The sequence below is a fragment of the Dreissena polymorpha genome, chromosome 9 (assembly GCF_020536995.1).
Source record: "Dreissena polymorpha isolate Duluth1 chromosome 9, UMN_Dpol_1.0, whole genome shotgun sequence".
NCBI classification, from domain to species: Eukaryota; Metazoa; Mollusca; class Bivalvia; order Myida; family Dreissenidae; genus Dreissena; species Dreissena polymorpha.
Window position 1 is genome coordinate 10425354 of NC_068363.1, and position 25419 is coordinate 10450772.

Sequence of the window (25419 nt, forward strand, 5' to 3'; positions counted from 1 at the left end):
GTGTATACCGACAATAACTTTTCAATCGACGCTCGGTAAGTGGATTTCACAGTCCATGTAAGTTTTTAAAAAATACAAAAAAAATGAGAAAACAAGTTAATATCATATTTCTCTAAACATAGTTTACTTTTAAATGAGTGTTTATGGCTGATTATTATAATTGATTTAGTTATTTGTTTACAAAATAGCCAACACAAAGAGCTAATATAAAATTATCAGACATGTATTACGATTTTAAATTGGTATTTTTATTTTTAGAAAATAGATGTTTATTCTACATTCATTATTCTAACATATATAACTTACGCTCTATGGGAGTGGAGCCTTAAGTGGTCATTGAGCACTACAATTAGACCATGTCCATCATGTTTATTAATTATGAGGTATTTTCACATTATAATATAATAAATAAATTATATGATTTGCAAACCTCAAGACTACAATTTGAGAAAAATAATAATTATCAATGATTTGTAAGGCCGCGTAAGCTATACATATACGGCCCCACGTCAATGCGGCAAAATATCAAAATAGCGATATCAATACAACGAAGTCTGATGATCTATTCTTCTTCATTATTTTTTATCGAGTGCATCGGGATTGTCTCCCATATGGCCATCGCCCCCAGAAAGCCGTGTTAGTTGGTTACGGGGGGTAGTGCAAGATACAGAAGACACCCCGTTCCAGAGGTGACCCTGGGTCTTTTAGTGCCCGGTGTATAGCACCTAGTACACTGCACCTCGGTTTAACGTCTCATGCGAAAGACAAGTTAGTAGGTTAGGTGCAGCGGGGGATGGAACCAGCGATCTCTGGATTGTGAAGCCAGTGTGTTACCGCTAGACCACGGATCCGCTACTCTGATGATCTATCACCGAAGACAATTTCATATAATTAACACTTAATGGTACGTTATGTTTCCAGACTGTGGTTCGAAACCCGCCGACATCGTCTTCCTGCTGGATTCATCTGGCTCGGTTGATAAAAAAGAATTCAAGATACAGCTAGATTTTGTGGCCAATTTCTCACAGGCGTTCGATATCGGCCTCAACAACGTGCGGATCGGCGTCGTGACGTTCGAATCCGAACCCCGCACTGTGTTCAATCTAACCAAACACAATAATAAAGAAGACCTCTACAATGCAATTGCTCAAATAACAAAGTATGTGTTTGTTAGTGTGTGTTTCATATATTATCACCAACAGTATGCCACTTTAATCCTGTAAATAAACATAAAAATCATCTTGCAATGCCAATATTTATATTTGTTTCGGATGTATACAACGCGTGCACCACATGACTAGGTTTCTAATTTTGTATTTTACTGCTCTCTAGTCCAGACAAGGGCAGAACGAATACGCACCTTGGACTGCACCACGTGATGAACAAAAGCTTTACAAATGAGGAGGGTGATCGCGACAACGTGCCCAACATCCTCATCGTCATGACGGACGGGAAGTCCTACAACAACAAGGCAACGGAGGTCGTCGCCGCTGATCTGCACAAGAGTCTAAAAGCGGAGGTGAGGTGCTTTGTCGAAATGCATGATAAACTAGATCTTATTTGGAATTTATATCATACTTACGTTAAAACAACGACTTCCCGTTAAGCACTTGATTTACACATTAAGTATTTGAATGACCATAGGATATACCCTTGGATAAAGGCTGTTTTTGTTTGTCCCCAATGCAAATTGGCGGAAAATCCTGTTTTCATGCAATTAGTTCAAGATAAAAACTAGTCCAATAAACCAATCCAAACGCCTAAGCCGCTTAGTAATATCCCATATGCCATTAATAATGTACATGCTACTGGACTGTACTGGTAAATAGCCTGACCGCAGCATATTGCAGCGTTGCTTAGGTTAGGAGGGTATCCCAAAGTGTGGAATGTATCAAAGTCGTACAAATGTGTTTAATATATCAAAATGTTTGGATTGTTATAGGTTGGGATTGTTATGTTTTTAACGAAAACATAAATGGTCAAAATAACGAGTCTTAAACTGAATTGATATCAAAACGTAACGATGTAATCATGAACATTGTTTTAAAACGGGTACTATCTAAGCAAAACTAAATGAACGTAAATAAGTAAACGAAAACAAGTAAATGCTTACCCTCAGTTATGTCTTCTATGGTCAGTGCATGTTAGGAAAGGACGGATGACCCGTATAATATTTGTGTCGTTTTTTCTGTCTGTGTGGGTGTTCGTCTTGTCAGAAAAAAAGACAACACGCAAGACAAGCGTTTAATTCGAGATCAGTGCAATGTACACAATCTAGAAAGTAATGTGACAATAAATTAGTGGTCAGCTTGTTCAGGTAATGCTAATACAGAAACATCCAAACATTGACTAAATACAGTGGACAGACTACATAACAAACACATTGGGAGTGATGTACATGCATAACACGGTAACAGATTGTCTTATATCTAGTGCATAGTTGATATAATTAGCAACATTTGCGTTAACAGATCCCATTAAAGAATTGAATTTGTATTTTTAAGGTCTCACGTAAAAACTTTAATGCAGAAAGCTCCTGCTTAAAGTACTGCAACATGGACAAAAACATATAAAATGGTACACGTCTTCTTCTATAACCATAATGGCCAGCATGATTTCTTAAAGAGTGCACACATCCTGAAGCGCGTAACACATTTACTCAGGTAAACAGGCAATATATCAAGATAACTTCACTGGCAAAGTTAGTTTTGTTTTATAATGAGCGTAATCCGATAAAACTGAACTACGCAGTGGTAAACCTTGCAATTCTTAAAAAGTGTTTTATAACTCGCCAATGAGACCATAATGTGCTCTGTGATGGTGATTTGAGGTGGAGTGTGTTGAGAATATTGTATGTGGGTGATGTTTATATGCCTGGTTGGAAGTGGAAGGATTGGTCAAGTTGTTCGCGTCCGTCACTCTTTAAATGCAGTTGCGTTTAGTCTCAGTTCCCAGAGTGCCAAATGTTACATTAATGTGACCTGGGTCGAATGGAGCGGAAGAGGCAGGGTTAGTCAAGTTACTCGCGTCCGTCAGTCGTAGAAGGCAGTTGCTTCTCGTCACATTTCGCAGTGTGCAGAGCCCGCACAAACGCAACCAGACCCAGAAAACGGGGGTCTCGTGGAACCCTGGACTTTTTAACACGATCGATTTATGGTTTTGAAAGAGGTAGTCGAGTGTGTGTGAATGTCAGAGTTTATTTACCGGTCATCGCTGCGTCTTCACGACTACCTTATGTGCTGACCTGCCCTTCTGACCTTTCAGGGGTAAATATATTTTAATTTTGAACCAAATTAGGTCAAATTTACCCCAACACTGCTGAGGTTTTCAGCGAAGATTAATTAATTAATAATAATAATAATAATAATAATAATAATAATAATAATAATATTATTATTATTATTATTGTTTTTAATACAAATACACCAGTGCACGGTGGCCAATGAGACCTTATCGTTCACTGGTAAAAAAAGGAGAATTTTATTACAACAATACAAAATTAACATCATATTAGATCCATTATATTATTAACAGAAACATGATTAGGTGTATGTTTCGTTAAGTGTATATATTTTGTCCTATTATAACCATAATTAGTATTGTTATCATCATTACCATTAACTCCAGCATCACAATCATCACTACATTAACATAACGATCATTATCATCATTACTATTATCAATTTATCATCACCATCATTATCATTATAATAATTATTACCATTTATGTTTTTTCTGTATAGTTTGTTTACTGAATTGAGTGTGCTTTTATTGTGCTCTCCGCCCCAGGAGAGGTGTAAGTGGGTGGTCGAGCGGGATACAAGGAACGCCCCTCTTCCAGAGGCGTTCCTGGTTCTTTTAAGTGCCCGGTGTAGAGCACCGATACGCTGCACCCCGTTTAACGTACCTCGCGGAAGACATATTAGTCAGTTAGGTATGTATTAACAGTATACGTTAAATCAATTTACACACACACTAATAACCATATATATCAACAGTGAGTGAGAATCTAGCAAAGTGCAGAGTAGGTATACAGCTTCCTTCCTAAATTAGGCTGTTTACTCGTTGCCCATATATATCAAATACCGTGCACTATAAACCAAATAATATGAAAAATACGAGAGAGCATGCAATAGACAAGAGAAAAAAAACGCCACCGTTGGTTTTATGTTTTCGCTTGATTTGGTCGGCATTCATCGGTAAATTAGAATTACCTAACTTATTCATTTAACACTCCTGTCATACGGCGGGCACCATGCACTGTTTACACTACACTACGGGAAAGCATCATCTACATTACAGTAGGGAAAACAACAACAACAAATACCGTCAACATTCTAAAAAAAATATTTTTTATTTTCTTAATTATTATTATTCATGTTATGTGGGTTATGCCAACAGAGCCAGAGTGCACGGACGAGATGGTATGGATGTAACCATGCGATATAAGAAAATTAACCTATGTTGGTAAAAATGCCATTGGTAAAAATGAAGGAGGAAAAAAATGACAGACAAAAAATATACCAGAAGTTAAGTGTTAAAAATTCCACAGGTAAGACACTTGAGGTAAAATTGACAAATGTAACATTGAAAAATAAAGTTCTGAGCGATTTTTATAAGAATCTTGAGTATTGGGCGATTCTATGCTTTTTTAACTGATGACTTTGTCGAATTTAACAATTTATATTTATTTTACTTGTCTTACTTATGAACCTAAACTGCTATATGGTGTATTTGATGATCAGTTATCAAAGAAAACCTATTTAATTCCTTAAAAATATATTCGATTTAAACGTTGCAATGGAAACTTATGATTTTGAGGACAAAAAGCAATATGACAAATAAACAGGGTTTTGATGCTGTTTATGTTTATTGATGAGTAGATAGATAAACTTTTATAGATAAAAGTCTATCTATCTATCTGTCTTTGTATTAGACTCTTGGTATATGTTTTTTACCCAGCTAGCAAACATTTATCGGGCTGCAGTTCTTTTTATCGGCCTTGTTCTTATATCGGCAAAATATCGGCAAAACAGCAAGTCGTTATTGCTTTGCCAAGTGGCATTTGCTCGGCCCAATATCAGCAAGAGTTTTTATCGGGCCGTTATAAGTTATATGTAATGCTCTCATTGATCAGTCGAATATCAGAAAAAGTATTTATCCGGCCGTGATCAGTTATTTGTAATGCTCTCATCGCTCGGCCCAATATTAGCAAGAGTACTTATCGGGCTGTTGTCAGTTATATGTAATGCTCTATCGCTAGGTCCAATATCAGTAAGAGTATTGATCTGGCCATTACCGGTTATATGTAATGCCCTCATTGCTCAGCCCAATATCAGTAAGAGTATTAATCGAGCCGTTATCGGTTATTTGTAATGCTCTCATCGCTCGGCCCAATATCAGCAAGAGTATTTATCGGGCCGTTTTCAGTTATATGTGATGCTCTGATTGCCAAAGTAAATAAATAAAAAAATGACACAATGATATTTTCAATAAATTAATTATCAAATATAATTATAATTCCAGCAGTTTTGTTTCCAAAAAGAGGACTTTATAAGGACAATCAATAGTAATTCACTAACATGATTCTATAATTTCATTACAGTGAATTTTTTATATTGTATAAGGTTTAAGGTTTATTTCAAATGATAAACAAGGCCAACAGCTGAAGTAGACAAAGTTTGACATCACTGATAACAAATAGAAAACATATGAACCCGCATATATCATACAGTTTCATATACAATTTCAATAATGCACCTACAAAACTATCAAACAACTAAAAAGAAAGCAAAGAAAAAAGAAAGTGGAGTACTACAATATAATATTTTAAATGACATTTAAGGATATCGATGGTATTTTAAAAGGGAAATATGCAATCACAAATGTATAGTTTTATTAAATTATCTTTTATTTCAAAGAATCTTAATAGAAATACCTACATAAAGAAATGTTTCTATTTTTTTACCATTATACTTATTACTACTTCGAACATTTGTTTAAAACATTGCATGTCCAGTGAATGTATCATACTATTCTTTATAGAAATTACATGTTTATAAAACTGTTGTTATATATTGATGTTGATGTTGATAATCTTCACTTAAGAGTCCCATTTTCGCACAACGCGGATATTTAAAAATCTCATTGCTTCTAGTAAATGGAACATTAAACCATGATACTTTGCGAAAAAATTTTAAAGTCACATTGTTATTTATAGCAAACTGACACATGTTAGTCTATTCTGGCTAGCAGGAAAGATTTTCAGACAGAATGACCGTGTGAACGTCCACTTCTTTGGCTAGATTATTAAACGGTTTGCTTTCTATCATGGACACAATACTATTTGGTAGTTTTGTCTCACAATGCAAGAAGGGATTAACTGATTTATTAATTTCTTTACCATACATGCCAGACGTCCAAATCTCGGCGTGACAGTCCTGCTTTTCAGGATTTTGTCCAGGCATCATAATATGAGACAATTTGTCCCAAAATTCGTAAAACACGTACATTTTATATGTTCACAATTCGCTATTTCAATTTCGCTATTTAGTTAGCCCTGTCTGGCTTATATGTACCATCGCCAATCCCTTTAAAGGGGCCTTTTCACGTTTTGGTAGATTGACAAAATTGAAAAAAGTTGTTGCAGATTCGCAAATTTTCATTTTAGTTATGATATTTGTGAGAGAACAGTTATACTGAACATTTACCATGCTCTAAAATAGCCATTATATGCATCTTTTGACGATTTAAAAAAACTTAAAATTATAAAGCGTTGCAATGCGAAACGAATGAATAATTTAGATAGTTCTGTTATTCCTCTAACATTGCATCAGGAAGAATGGCCAAGTGGTCTAAATGGTAGTTTTTTTACTCCAGGACTCTAGGGATCAGTGGTTCGAGCCCTACTGAGTTTGTTTTTTTTATTTATTAAATTTTATTCTTGATTTAATGACAAAACATGCCAAACTCTGTGAAAAGGCCCCTTTAATGACCCCCTTATGCCAAACCATTTCTACTACTCGAGTGCACATATGATAGGGGTCCCTTATTGCTGAAGATAGACATCATAGTAAAATAAATGCAAACTTCTTGTGTACTTCATGGCCCAATTAAGTTCAAAGATACTGTATTATGTGTGATATACCACCAAGGGCTAAAAACTTCCAAAACACAAATTGAGTGCTGATCGATACACATCAATGTTTTTCAAAAAGCTTCCGGTAATGGCGGAGTAGGTTTGCGATTTTGAAACGGAGAATAAAAATAATAATAATGGTAATCTAAACAAAACTTTAATGGTGCCTAAACTCAGTACATTCTTTTAAACAGCGTTAACTAGTGTTTTTGGTAATAAACTATCGGATTTATCGGTGATTTGAGAAGTTATACGTGGAAGAAAATTTGAACATAAACAAAGAAAGCACGGGGAAGCGCGGGAAACCGGTGTAAAAGTACAAAGGAACAATACATTGGATTATTAAATCCTTAGTTCTAAGTGTTCGGTTAATATAAGTGGTAAATATAAGTGGTTCCAGTATATGATGGCTTCGAGTACACCCAAGCGTCCATTTACTGACACACTGAGTCCAAGTGGCCAAGATGACGCTATACCCCCAATGAGGCGCAGAAATTCCATAGGAAATCTGCAAGAGCTCGATCCCAAAAACATCTCAGTGAACTTCGGACAACAAAGTAAGGCCTTAAACATGACAGAACTGATACAAGCAACTCTTACTGCACCCGGGTTTGCTGAGGCGGTTGGGCCCTCACTTGTAAGGGCCTCCAGCCAGTCATAAATAGCATAATCGACAAAGCTATTCAACCGCTGATTGATAGGTTAAACGGCCAATCTAAGGCGATCGAACATCTTAATTCTGAACTTAAGCAGAAAAATCAACAAGTGCACCAAATGGAAAGCAAAATATCTGCCCTTGAATCTCAATTCCAACAGATGGAACAGGACCACAATAACCTAGGCCAGTATAACCGTCGAAACATTCTTCGATTTCATAACGTTCCCATGGATGGAGAGTCCCAATCAGATACTGACCAAGTCATCATCAAACTTTGTCATGAGAAACTGAGCCTTCCAAGTCTTACTGCAGATGATATTGAGAGGTCCCACTTCATCGGACAACCCGACAAAAATGTCAACGCACAAATCATATGCAAATTCAAACACTGGAAAGCCAAATCTGCCGTGTACCAGGCCAAGAAAGAACTGAAAAAACATAAATCTGAGTCCTTTAAAGTCTTTATGTGCGAAGACCTCACCAAACGCCGACAATCGATTGTGCAAAAGCTGTCTGAAGCCAGAAAATCGAAACTGATCGACTCCTACTGGACAAACGATGGTCGTATCTTTTACAAGAAAACCCTGAATGGCCCCTCAAACACTTGTGGAGACACTTGAAGCTGTGAGCAAACTGTTCCCCCAGTGATTAATACTCGTCCAGTCAAACAGTAACAATCAAAAGATCAGCACATATGTACATAGTGTGTATGTTCGATATATTCTAATGAACGCTTAAATATCCATTGACAATTAAATAGCAAGTCATATATGTAAATAAATATTATTTCTTTCAACAAACCAACAATTATGCAATATAAATCTATATAAATGTAAAGTTGTATTATAAAACGAATGGTTATGACGTTTGTAAATTATTGCTTACAATGAGCATAAAAACTTCTTGCATAACATTCATATGTACATAAATATTATTTCTTTCAATAAAGCAACAAGCATGAACATATATTGTATATAAATGCATTAAATATCCATTGACAATTAAATAGCAAGTCATATATGTAAATAAATATTATTTCTTTCATCAAATCAACAATTAAGCAAATATAAATCTATATAAATGTAAAGTTGTATTATAAAACGAATGGTTATGACGTTTGTAAATTATTGCTTACAATGAGCATAAAAACTTGCATAACATTCATATGTAAATAAATATTATTTCTTTCAATAAAGCAACAACTATGCAAATATATTGTATATAAATGCATATTTGTATAATAAAACGAACGGTTATGACGTTTGTAAATTATTGCTTACAAAGAGCATACAAATTTCTTGCGCATATGTATACAATTAATACTGTTAATAAGCATATATTTAAAATATATATCAAGTATTTAAACACCTACCTATTTTAAACATCTTTCTGTCGTACAAGTTATTCCAATAATCCTTTGTTGTCCTTTGGTTATATATGTAAAGCTTTTCCTTTTACACATATAAGCAAATTAGTAGCAAGTTAGAATCGTAAAAACTGTGTTCATATTACATGTGTTATTCACTGTGGATATTATCATTATAGCTATAACACATATGTTATATAATTGTAGCGGTGGTATTTTCCACAACTTCACTCTTTTAACTCAAGACTGTAGCATTGTTTACGTCGAATCTAGTACATTCCCGTATACACAGTCTATGGAAATTACACATCGTGCTGATACATGCTTGTTTTTAATATTTTATTACGTCAACACACTCGAGCACTATTTCAACCGCTAGTCTTGCGTGAACAGTGTATTCTATCTTATTAACATATAGGTCGCATGGTTATAGCCTTATCGTCATCATTACAACAAATGTCATGAATAGCACGCGAATCTTGTACACTGCAACATATTAAATATACTCCAACGATTATTCGTATTTACAAACAAATACCTATAAATCAGCGTACACAAAGTCAATTTAGTTAAGCTGGTTAAAAGATAAGCCAAAGTTAATTACTGTATTCAAAATGGTATATATTACATCAAGCTACTATAACAAAATTACACCAATGACTGAATTTCTTTCATTTTATATATATTTTTTTATATTGTCTCTTTCGAACGGTGATTGAAAGCTTCTGTCCTCTATTTTATTGAATGCGTTGGATACCTAATCTACTGTGCAACCATTGTGCTTACCTAAAGCAGAAATTTCATGAACACTGTATACACAATTTGCTCATTATCTGTTTTATTTTTCGTCACGATTAAACAGATGCACATGGGTAGCTTTTGCCACATAACGGTATTCACAATACGAATAGACCATGTAGTGAACGGTTTTATCGTGTATCCGTGGCGATGAATGAACTCGAGTGAGAGTGTGATTTTGTTGAAATATATGTATATCTTGGTTGTTATAAATAGAAGGTTGTGTACATTAGTCATTGTATTAAACATTGATCTAGTTTGAATAGTATGAATGAACTCGAGTAAAAGTGTGTTTTTACTGACATGTATGTAAATTTTGTATGTATCTATACATAGATGGTTGTGTACATTACACATTGCGTTATACAATGATATATTACGTGAATATATACCCGTATCTTGTGTTACTGAAATTGCTCTCTTTCTTGTTGATTTTAAAAAGTCGAGGTTCTCATTTTTTCTTTGTTTTGTTCTTTCTCATTCTCACCTTAGGTAAATAACTTTCTGTTTGAATTCACCATAGACACCGATTCAAAATTATAACATTACAAATATAATTCCAATGGTTCTCGGTTTATACTATAATAACTGAAAGAATTGCTTTATATGTGTTCTCTATTTCAAAACATTTTGTTTGCAATTGTATTTCCCTGTTTCAAAGCATTTTGTTTGTAATTGTATTGCTTTGCCCTAAATATGTTATCTGTCTGTATGTTTGTTTTTGAGTTGAGCCTGGTGAATGTACTTTACTGTTCATGTCTAAATATAAGTCGAACCGGTAGAGACCAGTCAAACGATTGTGCACTAGTCTTACCACCAAATGAATGGCTTAGCAGTTTCTCACAGGGTCTCTATCGGTTTATTTCATGGTAAATTAGGTATTATTTTCCGAAGACAAAGATTTAGTCTAAATATTACTCTTGGTCTTATTTGTACCGTTTTACTGGGGGTTATCAAACAGATTTAAAAAAAGGTTTCCTTCAGGTCGAGTTTACTTATTCAAAATCATGATTTTCATTTTATTCTTCTATTACTATTATTGTCCCATATGGACGTAGAGTCAAATCCTGGACCAACACAAAATGAACTCTCCATGCTTAGCTGGAATATTCGTAGCTTACGTAACAAATTGGATTACCTAAACGACATATGCTCTGACTTTGACATCATTTGTTTAACTGAAACTCATCTTGATGAAACTATTATGTCAGCCGATCTGTTAATTGAAGGTTTTTCGGAACCCTTAAGACGTGACAGAAATTGTTTCGGGGGTGGGGTTATTGTTTACCTAGCTGAATCTATATACGGCAAAAGACGATTAGATTTAGAGTTAGGCACATGCGAATTAGTTTGGATAGAAATAAAAGTAAATAAAATATCATATCTTTTGTGCACAGTTTACAGACCACCAAACTCTACATCCGCTTTTTGGCAACATTTTAACATTTCAATTGAAAAAGCCTTTGAAATGTGTCCTAATATTATCATATTAGGTGATTTAAACGTTGACTTTCTCGACACTTTGTCTGCATCATACGGTAAACTTAATGAAACATTATCATTGTATGGATTGACTTATGTAATTAAAACAGCAACGCGCTTTGGGAACAGTCGCAACAGTTTACTTGACCCAATACTTCTAAGTGAATCATGTAAATGTACTGAAGCGTCTGTTATTAACACGGATGCGTCTTTAAGTGACCATGCAGCATGCACTGCAAATATTGAAATATCGTTTAATTTTTCGAAATGTTATAAACGCGACGTATGGATTTACAAGTGTGCTGACTTTGATCGTTTTAATGAACTTATAAGTAATACAAATTGGACAGTGTTGCTCTCTACATGCGGGTCTCAAGACCAAGCTTGTGAATTGTTTACTAAGATGTACTTAGAGTTTGCAACAGGTACAATACCATCAAAAACAGTTACTATAAGACCGTCTGATAAACCGTGGATGACTTCAGAATTAAGACATGCAATACGATTGCGTGAAAGGTTACACAAAACATACAAACGATCGCAGCTTAACAGTGATTTAATTAAATTTAAGCACCAACGTAACACAGTTAATAATATGCGCAAACATGTCCGCTTACATTTTTACGAGAACGTTGATGGCATAATTGAGAGTTTACACGCATCCGATCCGAAATCGTACTGGAGATTAATAAAAAGACTTACAAATAAACCTGGGTCGTGTAACGATATCCCTCCTCTTTTAGATAGTAGTGGAAATGTTATCATGGACAACATGAACAAAGCCAATGTTTTAAACAATTATTTTAGTTCGATATCGACTGTTAACGACGAAAACATTGACCCCCCGAACCTCAATAAAAACATAATTACAACTTGTGCACCATTAACAATATCAGTGGCAGAAGTTCGAGATATATTGCATATTTTAAAACTTGGGAAAGCATCTGGTTGCGATGGTATAAGCCATTGTATGTTAAAAAATACATCCAAAACAGTATGTGTTCCACTTTGTATATTGTTCAATATGTCTTTAAATCAGTGTCAATTTCCAACACTATGGAAAAAAGCATATGTAATTCCATTGTTTAAGAAAGGCGACAAACACGATTGCAGTAATTATCGCCCTGTTTCACTACTCTCGTGTGTTGGTAAAGTATTTGAAAGAGTATTATTTAAACATTTGTATAACTATATGTTGGTTAACGATCTATTTCATAGTTCCCAATCCGGATTTCGACCGGGTCATAGCGCCGTCTATCAACTGTTAGAAATGTACGACTCTCTATGCAAAAATCTTAATGAAAAGAAGCACACTTGTCTTGTTTTTTGTGATGTTTCAAAAGCATTTGGTAGAGTGTGGCACAGAGGTCTTATTCATAAACTTGAAGCTTATGGCTTTAAAAATGAATAGCTATTATGGCTTACTGATTATATCTCGAACAGGTCACAACAAGTTCTTATCAAAGATACCATCTCTGACAGTAAGCCTATTAAAGCTGGAGTACCCCAGGGTTCTGTCCTTGGTCCTCTTTTATTCTTAATCTATATTAATGATATATCTGAAAATCTGGATAGTCTTACTAGACTGTTTGCTGACGACACTTCTCTTGCGTATGCTTCTAAAGATATTTCCGAAATAACCGCAATTATTAACTCTGACCTTGAAAAGCTTGACTGTTGGTCCAGGAAACGGCTTGTGTCTTTTAATCCAAATAAAACTGAATTCATTTTTGTGTCAAACACATTATCCGGAGAAGCGTTAAAACTGCAATTTCAAAATACCGTGTTATCATCGTCAAACACCCATAAACATCTTGGGGTTACATTAAGTTCAAATGCCAAATGGTCTGACCATGTAAATAATGTTTTTGATTCCTGTTCAAAGAAAATAAATGTTCTTCGAAAACTTAAGTATATATTATCGAAAAGTAACATTCTTAAACTCTATCGAACCTTTATTCTTCCAATCTTAGAGTATGCTAGTGAAGTTTGGGACGGTTGTACTGAATATGAAAGCAATAGGCTGGAACATTTACAATAGGAAGTTGCTAGAATTGCATGTGGGTTACCCCTCTTCTGTAGTAAAGAGAACTTATATAAAGAATCTGGTCTTGAACCCTTAGCCTCGAGGAGACAAAGAAAAAAACTAGTAACATTTTATAAAATTCACGCTTATTTAACACCCTCTTATTTATCAAATCTACTTCCACAACATGTCGGTAGTATATCACATTACAATCTAAGAAATCAAGGAAATTACTCTATGCCCCAATCGCGATTAACTTCATACAGTATATCGTATTTTCCATCTACAATAAAATTGTGGAATGACCTTAATATAGACACAAGAGAAAAACCTACAATATCTTCTTTCAGATCAGCGATAACCCCACAGCCACTTGTGTGCCCAAAATACTATAATATAGGCAAAAGAAAAGTAAACATTGCTCACACAAGACTTAGAAATATGTGTAGTAGTTTAAACTACGATCTTTATAGATCAAATCTAATCGCTGATCAATCATGTTCTTGCGGAGCTCCTTGTGAAAATGCGCGGCATTACTTTTTTGAATGTTTAAACTTCGCACATATAAGAGGACTAACTATAAGCAAATTGAACCATAACCTTAATGTTAAGTTGTTGCTATGTGGGGACCCCAACATGTCTTTGGATTTTAATGAAATGGTGTTCAGAACAGTACAGTCATTCATAGCGGGCTCAAAAAGGTTTTAAATTTTGTATAAAATTGTCAATGACATGCATACAATGGGAGATAACTATTCTCAATAACTTTACAATTGTTAACCTACTTTTATGTCTATTTATCTGTGTATAATTATGTTAAACTAACTGATTATGTTGTTGAACTATTAATAATGTATTTTAGTGAATTATGTTATATAATTATCTGGGAGAGGATCCAGATAATGTTGCAAAAACTTGTAATCCAATCCCATGCATATTTGATGCAATAAATACGTTTAAACTAATGTTTTACATAGAATTACTCTCATTTTGCGACTGATTTTCATAAAACAGTTTATACATGGTTCATTTAATAAATCTAGAGTTAATTGACGCTGTTTAATAAAAAGAGGGGTCCCTAAAAACAGTAATCGACGCTTTCACATCACATTACACGATATGCACATGTTCAATTGGGGCCTCTGTCCCGATTTGATGTTTAATAAAGGCATTCCCCACATCTCACTTAATGGAGTATTAAGCATAGTGCACACGTGTTTTTGCTTCCCAAAAATGAAGAACATTTGTGTTCATGAAATTCTAAAAATCATTTGTTGTCAATATTGGCCAGAAATTATTAGTTTTTGTAAGTAATAAACTGATAACTGACTACACTAATGGTGGCATGATTGATTGTTTTAGGTGTCCGGCTTTTAGGTCAAATGATCCGACATGCTTAATGGAATGTCTCTATTTGTCGTTGAAAAAAAAATGGCATGTATGGTCGTGTTATTTGATATCTTGAAAGCAGTACAGTGTTATCAACATAATGCGTATATTAACAGTACATGCCGTTTACACCTGGCGTTTTACTGACAAAGCAGTCATCCTGAAAGTCTTGGGGATAGATTAATGCATAATTGTAAGTGAGCTAATTATGAACATGCAGAGAATAGACTGCATTTCCCTACACTGATTAGTGTTAAATCCTATACTACAAAGACGCGGTGGTGTTTCCAATGTTCCGGGGATAATGCGGAAATCAGCCAATTGAATGAATGTAGTTTATTCATTCTGGTCTGCTGGCGTTATGTAAAGGTCATTTCAGGTGAAAAGCTGGGTTAAACAGATAAGCCAAAAAAGATTTTGTCATGTTTTCTAATAAAATTATGACTGTCAGTCTGAGCAGATTGATAGGAAAGATATCAACATATAAGGATTGCTAAAGACAATGCCTTTCTGTAATAAGTCTGTAACAGATGACCTACAATGAACTTTTTTATAGCTGTATTTTGTTTTTAACACATTAGATAATTGATTGAACTTGTGTTGTAATCGTTTTAAGCCAGTATACCCAGTCGATTCAACTCTTAAAGTGTCCGAATTGCACCGACGATCTCATAGACAAATTTGCTTTTTTTACCTAGCTTATTTATTAATGCATCCCCAAAAAGAGGTGAAGCCCGTGATTAACGCCCGTGAATTATTAAACGAGGCGTTGACCGCATCGACGTAAGATAAATGAGAACAACTATGGTACATGTGAAAGTAAATTATGAATGTAGTTCTACATAAATGCATATAATTTCAAAAGTCAATAGCAATAATATTTTAATAATGTAAATAATCGTGGTTTAGCTTAGATTGTAATCTGAAAATAATCACGACTTGATTGTAGCTTGATTGTATTCCACTGCGCACGCGAAGTCCTCTGCATTTTCCGGGTTTTCTGAAGCTTTTCACGGTCTTTCAGAATTCACGCTACATCGGATTTTGTTCGTGACTGGATTTGCGTCTTTTGCACAGGTGTTCGCCATCGGCATCGGTGGAAGTAATCATGAACTGAACAAAACCGAGCTTGAGGTTATTGCCTCCGACAAGCGGAACGTGCACATCGTTCAAGATTTCGACGCCCTCAATTCCATATATGACAAACTGAAGAATAATGTCTGCACAGGTACGTGTGTTCAAGGAAAACAAACAGCTAAGTACGTAAAATATAGATGTTTTCATCCCCCCCATTCGAAGAAGAGGGGTATATTGTTTTGCACATGTCAGTCGGTCGGTCCGTCCGTCCGTTTGTCCGTCCACCAGATGGTTTCCGGATGATAACTCAAGAACGCTTAGGCCTAGGATTATGAAACTTCATAGGTACATTGATCATGACTGGCAGATAACCCCTATTGATTTTCAGGTCACTAGGTCAAGGTCACTGTGACTCGAAATAGTAAAATGGTTTCCGGGTGATAACTCAAGAATGCTTAGGCCTAGGATCATGAAACTTCATAGGTACATTGATCATGACTGGCAAATGACCCCTATTTCAGGTCACTTGGTCAAAGGTCAAGGTGACTCGAAACAGTTAAATGGCTTCCGGATGATAACTCAAGAATGCTTACGCCTAGGTGCATGAAACTTCATAGGTACATTGATCATGACTGGCAGATGACCCCTATTTATTTTCAGGTCACTAGGTGAAAGGTCAAGGTCACAGTGACTCGAAACAGTAAAATGGTTTGAGGATGATAACTCAAGAATGCTTATGCAGAGGATCATGAAACTTCATAGGAACATTGATCATGACTGCCAGATGACCCCTATAAATTTTCAGGTCACTAGGTCAAAGGTCAAGGTCACAGTGACTCAAAACAGTTAAATGGTTTCCTGATGATAACTCAAAAATATTTAGGCCTAGGATCATGAAACTTCATAGGTGCATCGATTATGACTGGCAGATGACCCCTATTGATTTTCAGGTCACTAGGTCAAAGGTCGAAGTCACAGTGACAAAAAACGTATTCACACAATGGCTTCCACTACAACTGACAGCCCGTATGGGGGCATGCATGTTTTACAAACAGCCCTTGTTTACGATAATGTCGATTAGTCGAATTAAATTTTAATAACCCATTTAATTGTTTAATGTTAAATGAAGGAGTTGTTATAATTCGTTATCTGAAAGGGTAAGACCGTTAGGTACATTTGCATAGCCAATATGGGAGTGTGTTTGAAGCATTCTTTCTTTGAATTTGTTTTTGTCGCGACAAAACTTAAAGTTGAATTATTGCATGCATTAAACTGACTCAAAAAATTAGTACACAGCGGTTATTTTTATAAAAGTTGATGGTGGCTGGACAAACTGAATTTCTTTCGCAAAAGCAAGTGTTTTTTTTTGCTGTATGCAGACGCCAATTTGGTGATACATATTGGTCAATGTTTACAATTACTCAAAGAGAAGGAAATATAAACGTTGTACATGAACAAATGGTTCCTTATTTATTCTGATAATTAACTTCACATAACCACGTCACAACACAAAATTCTAACAACCGGTAAACTATGTGAGAAAATTTGATTGATGGCAGTACGTTGGTTACGCCCCCTCTTCATACATCCACCTATGAAAAGGTTCAAATGCATTGATTCTGCCGGATTTCTACCCGTATTGTTAACAAGAACTATCTTTAAAACATATTCAGCATATATCCTGACTTTTCATACAAGTTTAAGTTATTAAATAAAAAAAAAATTAATTAATGTTGTGTTGTTGTTTTTCACTTAAAAGTCGCATATCCACCGCATGAAATGTTTGTTATAAAGTGCACTTATCTTAAACTACATATTAGTGTTCGTAGATGCAAATTTATTCTACGTGAGATCACATTACATGTGTCAACACATGACTTATTTTGAATTTCTTTCTTCGTCATCGAAACATATGGTATTTCTTATACCAAATTATGAAATTATGATACCAAGTAGCGTCTTTTGTAATATATTCTATCTTAACAAATGATCTGCTGCTTGGTACTTGATACATTCTTTTTGTGCCGTCTTATTTTCTAAAGTCATTTAAATCTGTACAAATAACATTTCTCTATAAAAAAAAAATTGCATAAATTTACGCGCGTCTTTTCCTTAGTTTATATCAATACACACTGCCATATTATCAGATTGTACTACGCTCTTCCTTGCCAATGTCATATACCATAGATGTTCACTCAATTCTATGGCCAATAGTTCTCCTCATCATTCCTTTGACCGGCCTGGCAGTTGGGGGGTAATGAGGGACGACGATAAAATATCCTGCTCCAGTAAGATCTGTTAAAGTAACATAAATACTCAACATCACCGAATGTTTCGCAAAATATTTCGTAAAGTTAAGTTAACGCATAAACATTAATGTTCCTAATAGCAATAGCCAACATTTCAACGCTAGATGTGGTATGGTAACAGAGATGCAAACAGATACACTATGCACGTTCCATTTTTTGGCACAATATATTCTATTTTAATTTCCCGTTACGATATCTATTCATACGACGCACGAACACTTACATGGTATACGAGTATGTGTTGAATATATTGTCCCGAAAAAAGCGAGCATAATATATCTTGTCAAATCGCTTTTACTAGACCACATCTAGCGTTGAAATTTTGGCTATCGCTAAAAGGAATATTATTTTTTTTACGTGTTAACTTTATTTTTCGAAATAGTGTACGACATATTCGTTAATTTGGAGGGTTTATGGGCTTTAAAGGGCTGCTGAGAGTAACTCATCGATTGGGTGGCATGTCCACTCTTGCAACCTGGAGAACAGTCTTGCAAAGAGGTTCGTGCCTAGTGACGCGTCTGAACCAAGCTAGCTTTCGTCGTTCGACGTTCGCCAAAAGGTGCTCTTGTGGACCAAGAAGACTTAGTGTTGAAGTCATGTTCCGGACGTACTCGTTGATCTTGTGCTCCTTGTAGGAGTTGCAAAACAGTCTTCGGAGACATTTGTGTTCAAAAGTCTGTACCATACGTTCCTTGTCCACATGAGGCGTACAGGTCGCGCATCGAGCCTACGAAGGACTTGTTGAGCTTGTACTTGGTAGGTAAGCTGATGGAACTGCTTTTCCACAGCCTGATCAGTCTAGCCATCGCTGCGGTCGCCATGGTAATTCTAATCCGGTCCTCAACGGTACTGGTATCCGTATTGGATAGGGTTTCTCCCAAATACTTTAAGCCGGTCACTTCTTTTAGCTTTTTGACGTGCATGATGATGTCTGCTCTGTTGTTGGTCGTGCCAATCGCCATTGTGCGTAGACCTGGATGATGGTTATTTTGTGAGGTCTCGCTGAAAGTCGTCTGGAGACTACGATTCAACTGATGAAGTTGTTGACTTACTCCTTCCTATAGATAAAAGCTATCCCGTGGCGATGCACAGAATCCTCACCGCTGAAGCAAATATAGTGCCCTTCGTCTGTGATGTTTCTCCGAAGCCTAGCCACCTGAACTCGGCTAACCGGATAGTGTTCCAACGGTAACGCTTTAACTCGTGCGTCCGTTCATGGGAATTGTCACACGCATGGAGTGTTCTTACGTTCCACCTTCCTATGGTTGTTTCCTTTATCGCCAACTTGATCGATAGATTAGCGCCAGTAGCTTTCTTATCGGATCCACCATGGAAACTGGCGGTGGAGTGCGCGGTCGTTGATATACCGGGCCCCGACCGATCAAGGTTGGAATTCTGTTGTTTTGTTCCATACCCTTCAAGTGGACTTGTGGCAATTTAGACGGCCCATCTCCTCTCCAAGAATTTGCTACTGTTCGTACGAAACGTACCAGGGGCCTCACTTCGTTTAACCCGCCAGCAGAAGCGAGTACCGGGATGTGGTTGGGTAAATGCCTAAACCAAATGTGAGTTGAGTGTCATGTAAGAACCAGTCTTGCCTGACTTCCCGATGGAGCTGCTGCCAAGCGACAAAGTTCTACCTTGAACACAAAACTCACGAATATTTCTAATGAACTTATATGTCAGTCTAATTTTCGTATGAATGTCGGGAAAATTGCATGAATATAATTTCCTTGTAAGTATCTCTTCAACCATTTAAACAAGAAATCACAAAAAAATGTTTCATATGGAGAAGACCATTTTTCTGCAGATATCACTGAAATACCATTCTATTATATTAAAAAGGTTTTCCATCACTTTAAATCCACATTCACTTCAGCTAGAATAATACAAAGTTCAATAAATATACCTACAGTACAATAGTCGGTTGCAAAAAAGTCGGTCGCTTTCACGTACACTCCCACAAAGTTCAGCTTGCCTAGTAATTGTTGACTTTTAAAGAAGCAACTTCCTTTCCTAACCAATTTTCTACAAAAAGATAAGTTAAATCAACCTATCTGGTGATTTCTCAATAGTCATTTTACAAGTTTTAACTGACATCTAAGAAAATACTCTTGACGTTGGTGTTACAGATAACATCAGTCGAATCGCCATTCCTGAGAGAATTCTGGATTTTTTTTGGTTTAATCTTTTCAACATGTAGCCCTAATGTGAAGGCATACCTCATTTTTCCCTTTTACAACTATTGCTAAATATTCAAATGTATCATTCCATTTTATATTCCCGAGTTCCATACCTTCACATTTATAATACAACCATTTTGCGTTTAAGCTATTCTCATCTACCATTTAGTTCAGTTGATTTCGTTCTAGAGTCAGATATTGTTTCTAATTTTCATGCTGTAAATACATGTCAATCGTTTGGACTTCGTGTGTGTACATTGTATAACGAATGTAACGAGTTCACTAACAAAACAATTCTTTATTTACAAAAAATCTACATATTTAGCTGATTTGTAACACCTCTTTTTGTGAACAAATAATTTCAACATTCAAGAAAAGTTTATATACGCATATTTAGCAATAACGAACTCACCGGAGCTCGTGAGCGCGCAAAAGTCACATTTTCCCCGGCTGAGAAGTTTAATATGAGGGCGGTCATGAATGGTTCGTAGCTATCGTTTCTGACAAACGCAGAAAACATCATCATCATCATCATCATCGTCGTCGTCGTTGTCGTCGTCATCATCATCATCGTCATCATCACCATCATCATCATCATCATCATCATCATCATCATCATCATCATCATCATTATCATCATCATCATCATAGTCATATTCATCATATACACCACCACCACCACCACCACCACCACCACCACCACCACCACCACCACCACCGCCACCACTACCACCACCACCACCATCACCATCATATATATCATCATCATCATATACATCATATACATCATCATCATCATATTCATCATCATCCTCGTTAATTTCTCGACCTTTTTGCCACTTCGTTCATCAAGTATTCCAGGACCGCATCTTTCCCGTTCGTACCTCCCTGGAATTGCACATGCTTTCTGTAATAGCGTATCGTCTCTCAGCGTTTCATTTGTGAGCAATATCTCTGGCGAGATGGCGTTTCTGTTAAGCGGGAAAACCACAGCCTTTTTGAAGGCTGAAATGATGTTTAGGGAGGTCAGGCAGTGAATAGTTAAGTAATCCAAGCTAAAGAATCTTGTCGAGCTTGTTGTAGAAATACTCTACAGACTCTGATATTGAATTTCTGGTCATGTTACTGTATAAAGCGGACGGTTTCCTTGACACGACTATCGACCGCCACCTTTGCGAAAAAACTAACAGCCAGCATATGCTAACATGCTTGTCAATTGGTCTTCTTCCAACCGTGCAGTTTCCTCGGTTAACTCGACGAGATCTGGCTCTTCTCCTGTAGAGAGGGTTTTCTCTTTCGAAATTTCAGGGTGGATTTCGCTGCTGATTCATTCAAGGAGCGTATGGTATGGAATAACAAACTTCAAAGTCGACTTCCATAAAGATTTGTTGTTCCAGTGAACCTAAGAAACAGCCTTGAAATGGTTCGTGTGAATATTCTCTGTACGTGTAATGAAACCTTGATGCATTTTCCTAGCAGAAAAGGGTGTGCGATTATTGAATAATGGACGCAAATTTTATGTTTAGTGTTAACGTTGATTTTAGGCGGATCACCGCAAACCGATACTGCGATAGTAAAGAGACAGACGGGCCTTAGATTGAGCGCTACAGTAACAGTGAAGAAGTCAAGTGACCCAATACAACATTTAAACGCTAGCGAGTGCTTAAATCGTTACACTACGACGAAAAACAACGAGAGCGCCGATGGCGTTGAAAGCATAGTTACAAGATACGGGGAAGGTGCTGCTGAAGTCAATGTTTAGGTCAAAATATACTAAATAGTTTCCTTATATGTTTCAATGTAAAAGCGACAAATTTGAGCGAAAATAAATACAACATTTTGCACATAGAGACCCCCATAACCATATCTTTTCTTGACGGGCATTCTTTTTTTTTTTTTTTTTTTTTTTTTTTTAAATATATATATTTATTCATCAATACACAATACACTTACACGCATGGAGTTATAACAGAAAAAAAATACAAAGAAAAAACAATACTACAAACATCTGTCGAGAGTCTTACATGAGACTGTAGCAAAAAATAATTTAATACAGTTCGACAAAATATATCGAAGCATAAAGATGCATATTCAGACTACAATTTTAAATGAATTATCTTAAAAAACTATTCCAAGTTGTTCTAAAAGTTTCTATTTGATTTTTATTGAAAGCAATTATCTCCTCAATTTTGAGCCTATTCTGAAGAAATGTTATAAAATGATTAATATTGGGTATATTGTTCTGGCACTTACTTCTAAAAATATAAAATTTTGCCAACAATGTGATAAAATTAACAATCTGTGACATGTTCGAATGACCTGTTGAAACGTTACAGAAGCTTATATGTTCATAATCAAAATATGAAATAAACGGCAAGTTCGCTGTTTGTTCGATATACACTTTAACACCGTTCCAAAAATGTTGACTTACAGGACATTCCCAAAACATATGCACATTCGAATCTACTGACATACTACAAAAATCACAAATATTGGATTGTGTTAAACCACATAACAATAGATAGCTATTGTTTGGAATAATTTGCATAATATATTTATACTGGAATGATCTTAGCTTGGTATCATGTGTCAGTCTAAATGGTTGAATAAACAATTTATTCGTTGGCATTTCTTTGTTAAAATATAGTTCCCATTTAGCAATTGCCTTAATTGGATTGATCTGCTTTGACAGTACGAGTTTTTGATATACTAATTTACAGATTTTAGTTGACTCTGAAATTGATGAGAGAAAATATTCTTGCGGTTGATTACTAATGTTTTCAGATTTCAGCTTTTCTTTCCATTCTAGTGGCACACTTTTTATAAGACTAAAGTATTTAGAAAATCTCTGGTACTTAACCCGTACAAGTTTTGTAATTGCTCAAAACTATAAAATTGCCTTGTTCCATAGTCGTATATTTGTTCTATATGGTTGATTCCTTTAATATGCCATTCTTTATAGAAAAATAAACTGTTTGAATTTTTTATAAATGAATTATTCCAAATAATTTCTTTTCCGATTTGTGCGATTTTATTTTGTGCGTTAACCTTATTCCAGACCTTTAATATGTCCTTTAAAAATACTGAACGAATGTTTAGTGTGTTTATATCGTCAGGTTTGATGCGATTCTTTAAAATAAAGTAATTACCATAATTTTCTAGAAAAATACTGTATAATTTGGTTATTTTTTATTCAGGTTGATGTATAAATCGTTTAATCCAAGTAGATTTGAGACCATCCACAAAGCTATCTATATCAATCATTTTCAAACCGCCATTTTCATATTCCTGTATAATTTGATCACGTTTTATCCTGTCGGGTTTATCATTCCACAAAAATGTGAACATATTTGTTTTTAAGGTTTTCATTTTATTTTCGTCTGGTCTTTCTAAAACTGTAAATGGATATATTAGTTTTGGTAATGCAAAAGTTTTGATTACTGTGATTTTTCCTATCAGTGAAAGATTCCACTTTCTCCATTTATGTAAACAGTTTTCAAATTCTTGAATTTTATTACATATATTGTGTTCAGCCGTCAAATAAGTATTATTGTATATTGTTATTCCCAGTGTGGTCGCGCTTTCACAGTTCCAATCAAATTTTTTATGTGGACAAAATTTTACATTTTTGTTTATAAGTGCACCTAATTTCATTACAGAGCATTTATTGTTATTTAATTTTAAGCCGGATATAGCGGAGAATTTGTCAAGGGTAATAATTAAAAATTCAAATGACCTTTGACTGCCATCGAGAAGAAAACAGGCATCATCTGCGAATAATGTTTGTTTGAGTTCGATGTTACCAATGTGAATTCCTTTTATATTTGTGTTATGTCGTATATAGTTAGCTAGTAATTCAATGCATATGATAAAAAGATAAGGTGAGAGGGGACAACCTTGCCGTACTCCCTTTTTTATGTCGAAGAATTCAGAGAAATATCCATTATTAATTACACAAGATTTTGCATTATTATAAAACAGTTTCACCCACTGTATTAAAGACTGGCTAAAGCCCATGCCATCTAAACATTTGTACATAAAATTATGGTCTAAGCTATCAAAAGCTTTCTGAAAATCGGAGAAAAATATCAATCCTGTTTCATTTAAATCGTTCACTTTATCAATTACTTCATTCAAAATTCTTATGTTTTCTCCAATATATCTCCCTTTTATGAATCCTGTTTGATCTGAGTTAATAAGTGTTTGAAGAAAAGGTTTAATTCTATTAGCTATAGATTTACTTGCAATTTTATAGTCAACGTTTAACAAAGAGACTGGTCGCCAATTATTGATAGATAGAATATCTTTATCTTTTTTTGGCAAAAGTGAAATAAGCCCTTGTGTTTGTAGTTCAGTTAAATGTCCGGTATCAAAAGAATAATTTATCGAGCTGATTAAGTATTTTTTTATGTCAGTCCAAAAGAGTTTATAAAATTCTGTTGTTAGTCCATCTGAGCCTGGGCTTTTGTTATTTTTCATGTCTTTTAGTGCCTGGAAGCATTCGTTTTCGGATAAATGGTCGGGGTATTGTTCTCTATCTTCGTTTGATAATTTCGTAAGATCTTGAAAAAATGGGTCACTGTTTTCTTGATCCAGAGTTACGTCTATTTTATAGAGTGAGGCGAAATATTGCTTAACGTGTTCTAAAATTTTTGCATGATCATGTTCTATTTCATCATTAATTTTAAGCTGTTTAAGAACTTTTTGTTCCGATCTTTTTGATTCTAAATTGGAGAAATATTTAGTATTTTTCTCGGCTCCCTCAATCCAGTCTGCTTTTGCCCTTATTAGAATGCCTTTGATTTTCTCTTCATTTATAGCATTAAAATTATCTTTTTCTGTTTGATATGTTTGTTGTAATATTATGTCATTAGGGTTCTATTTTAATTGTTCTTCAATATCATGTAATTTTGCTTCGATTTCTGATTCTTTTTTTAAACTAAGTTTCTTTTTATATGTTGAGTATTTTATGCTCTCATCCCTTATCCTACCC

The 25419-nt window shown here is 35.2% G+C and overlaps 1 protein-coding gene across 1 annotated transcript in view; it reads left to right on the top strand.

Moving 5' to 3' along the window:
• The first annotated feature begins 14104 nt into the window (after positions 1-14104).
• LOC127844762 (collagen alpha-4(VI) chain-like) overlaps positions 14105-25419 on the top strand; it is a 29946-nt gene continuing 18631 nt past the window's right edge. Inside the window, exons 1-2 of the mRNA XM_052375221.1 lie at positions 14105-14140; positions 15935-16085. Coding sequence (XP_052231181.1) covers positions 14105-14140; positions 15935-16085 — 187 coding nt within the window. The remainder of the gene's footprint in view (positions 14141-15934; positions 16086-25419) is intronic.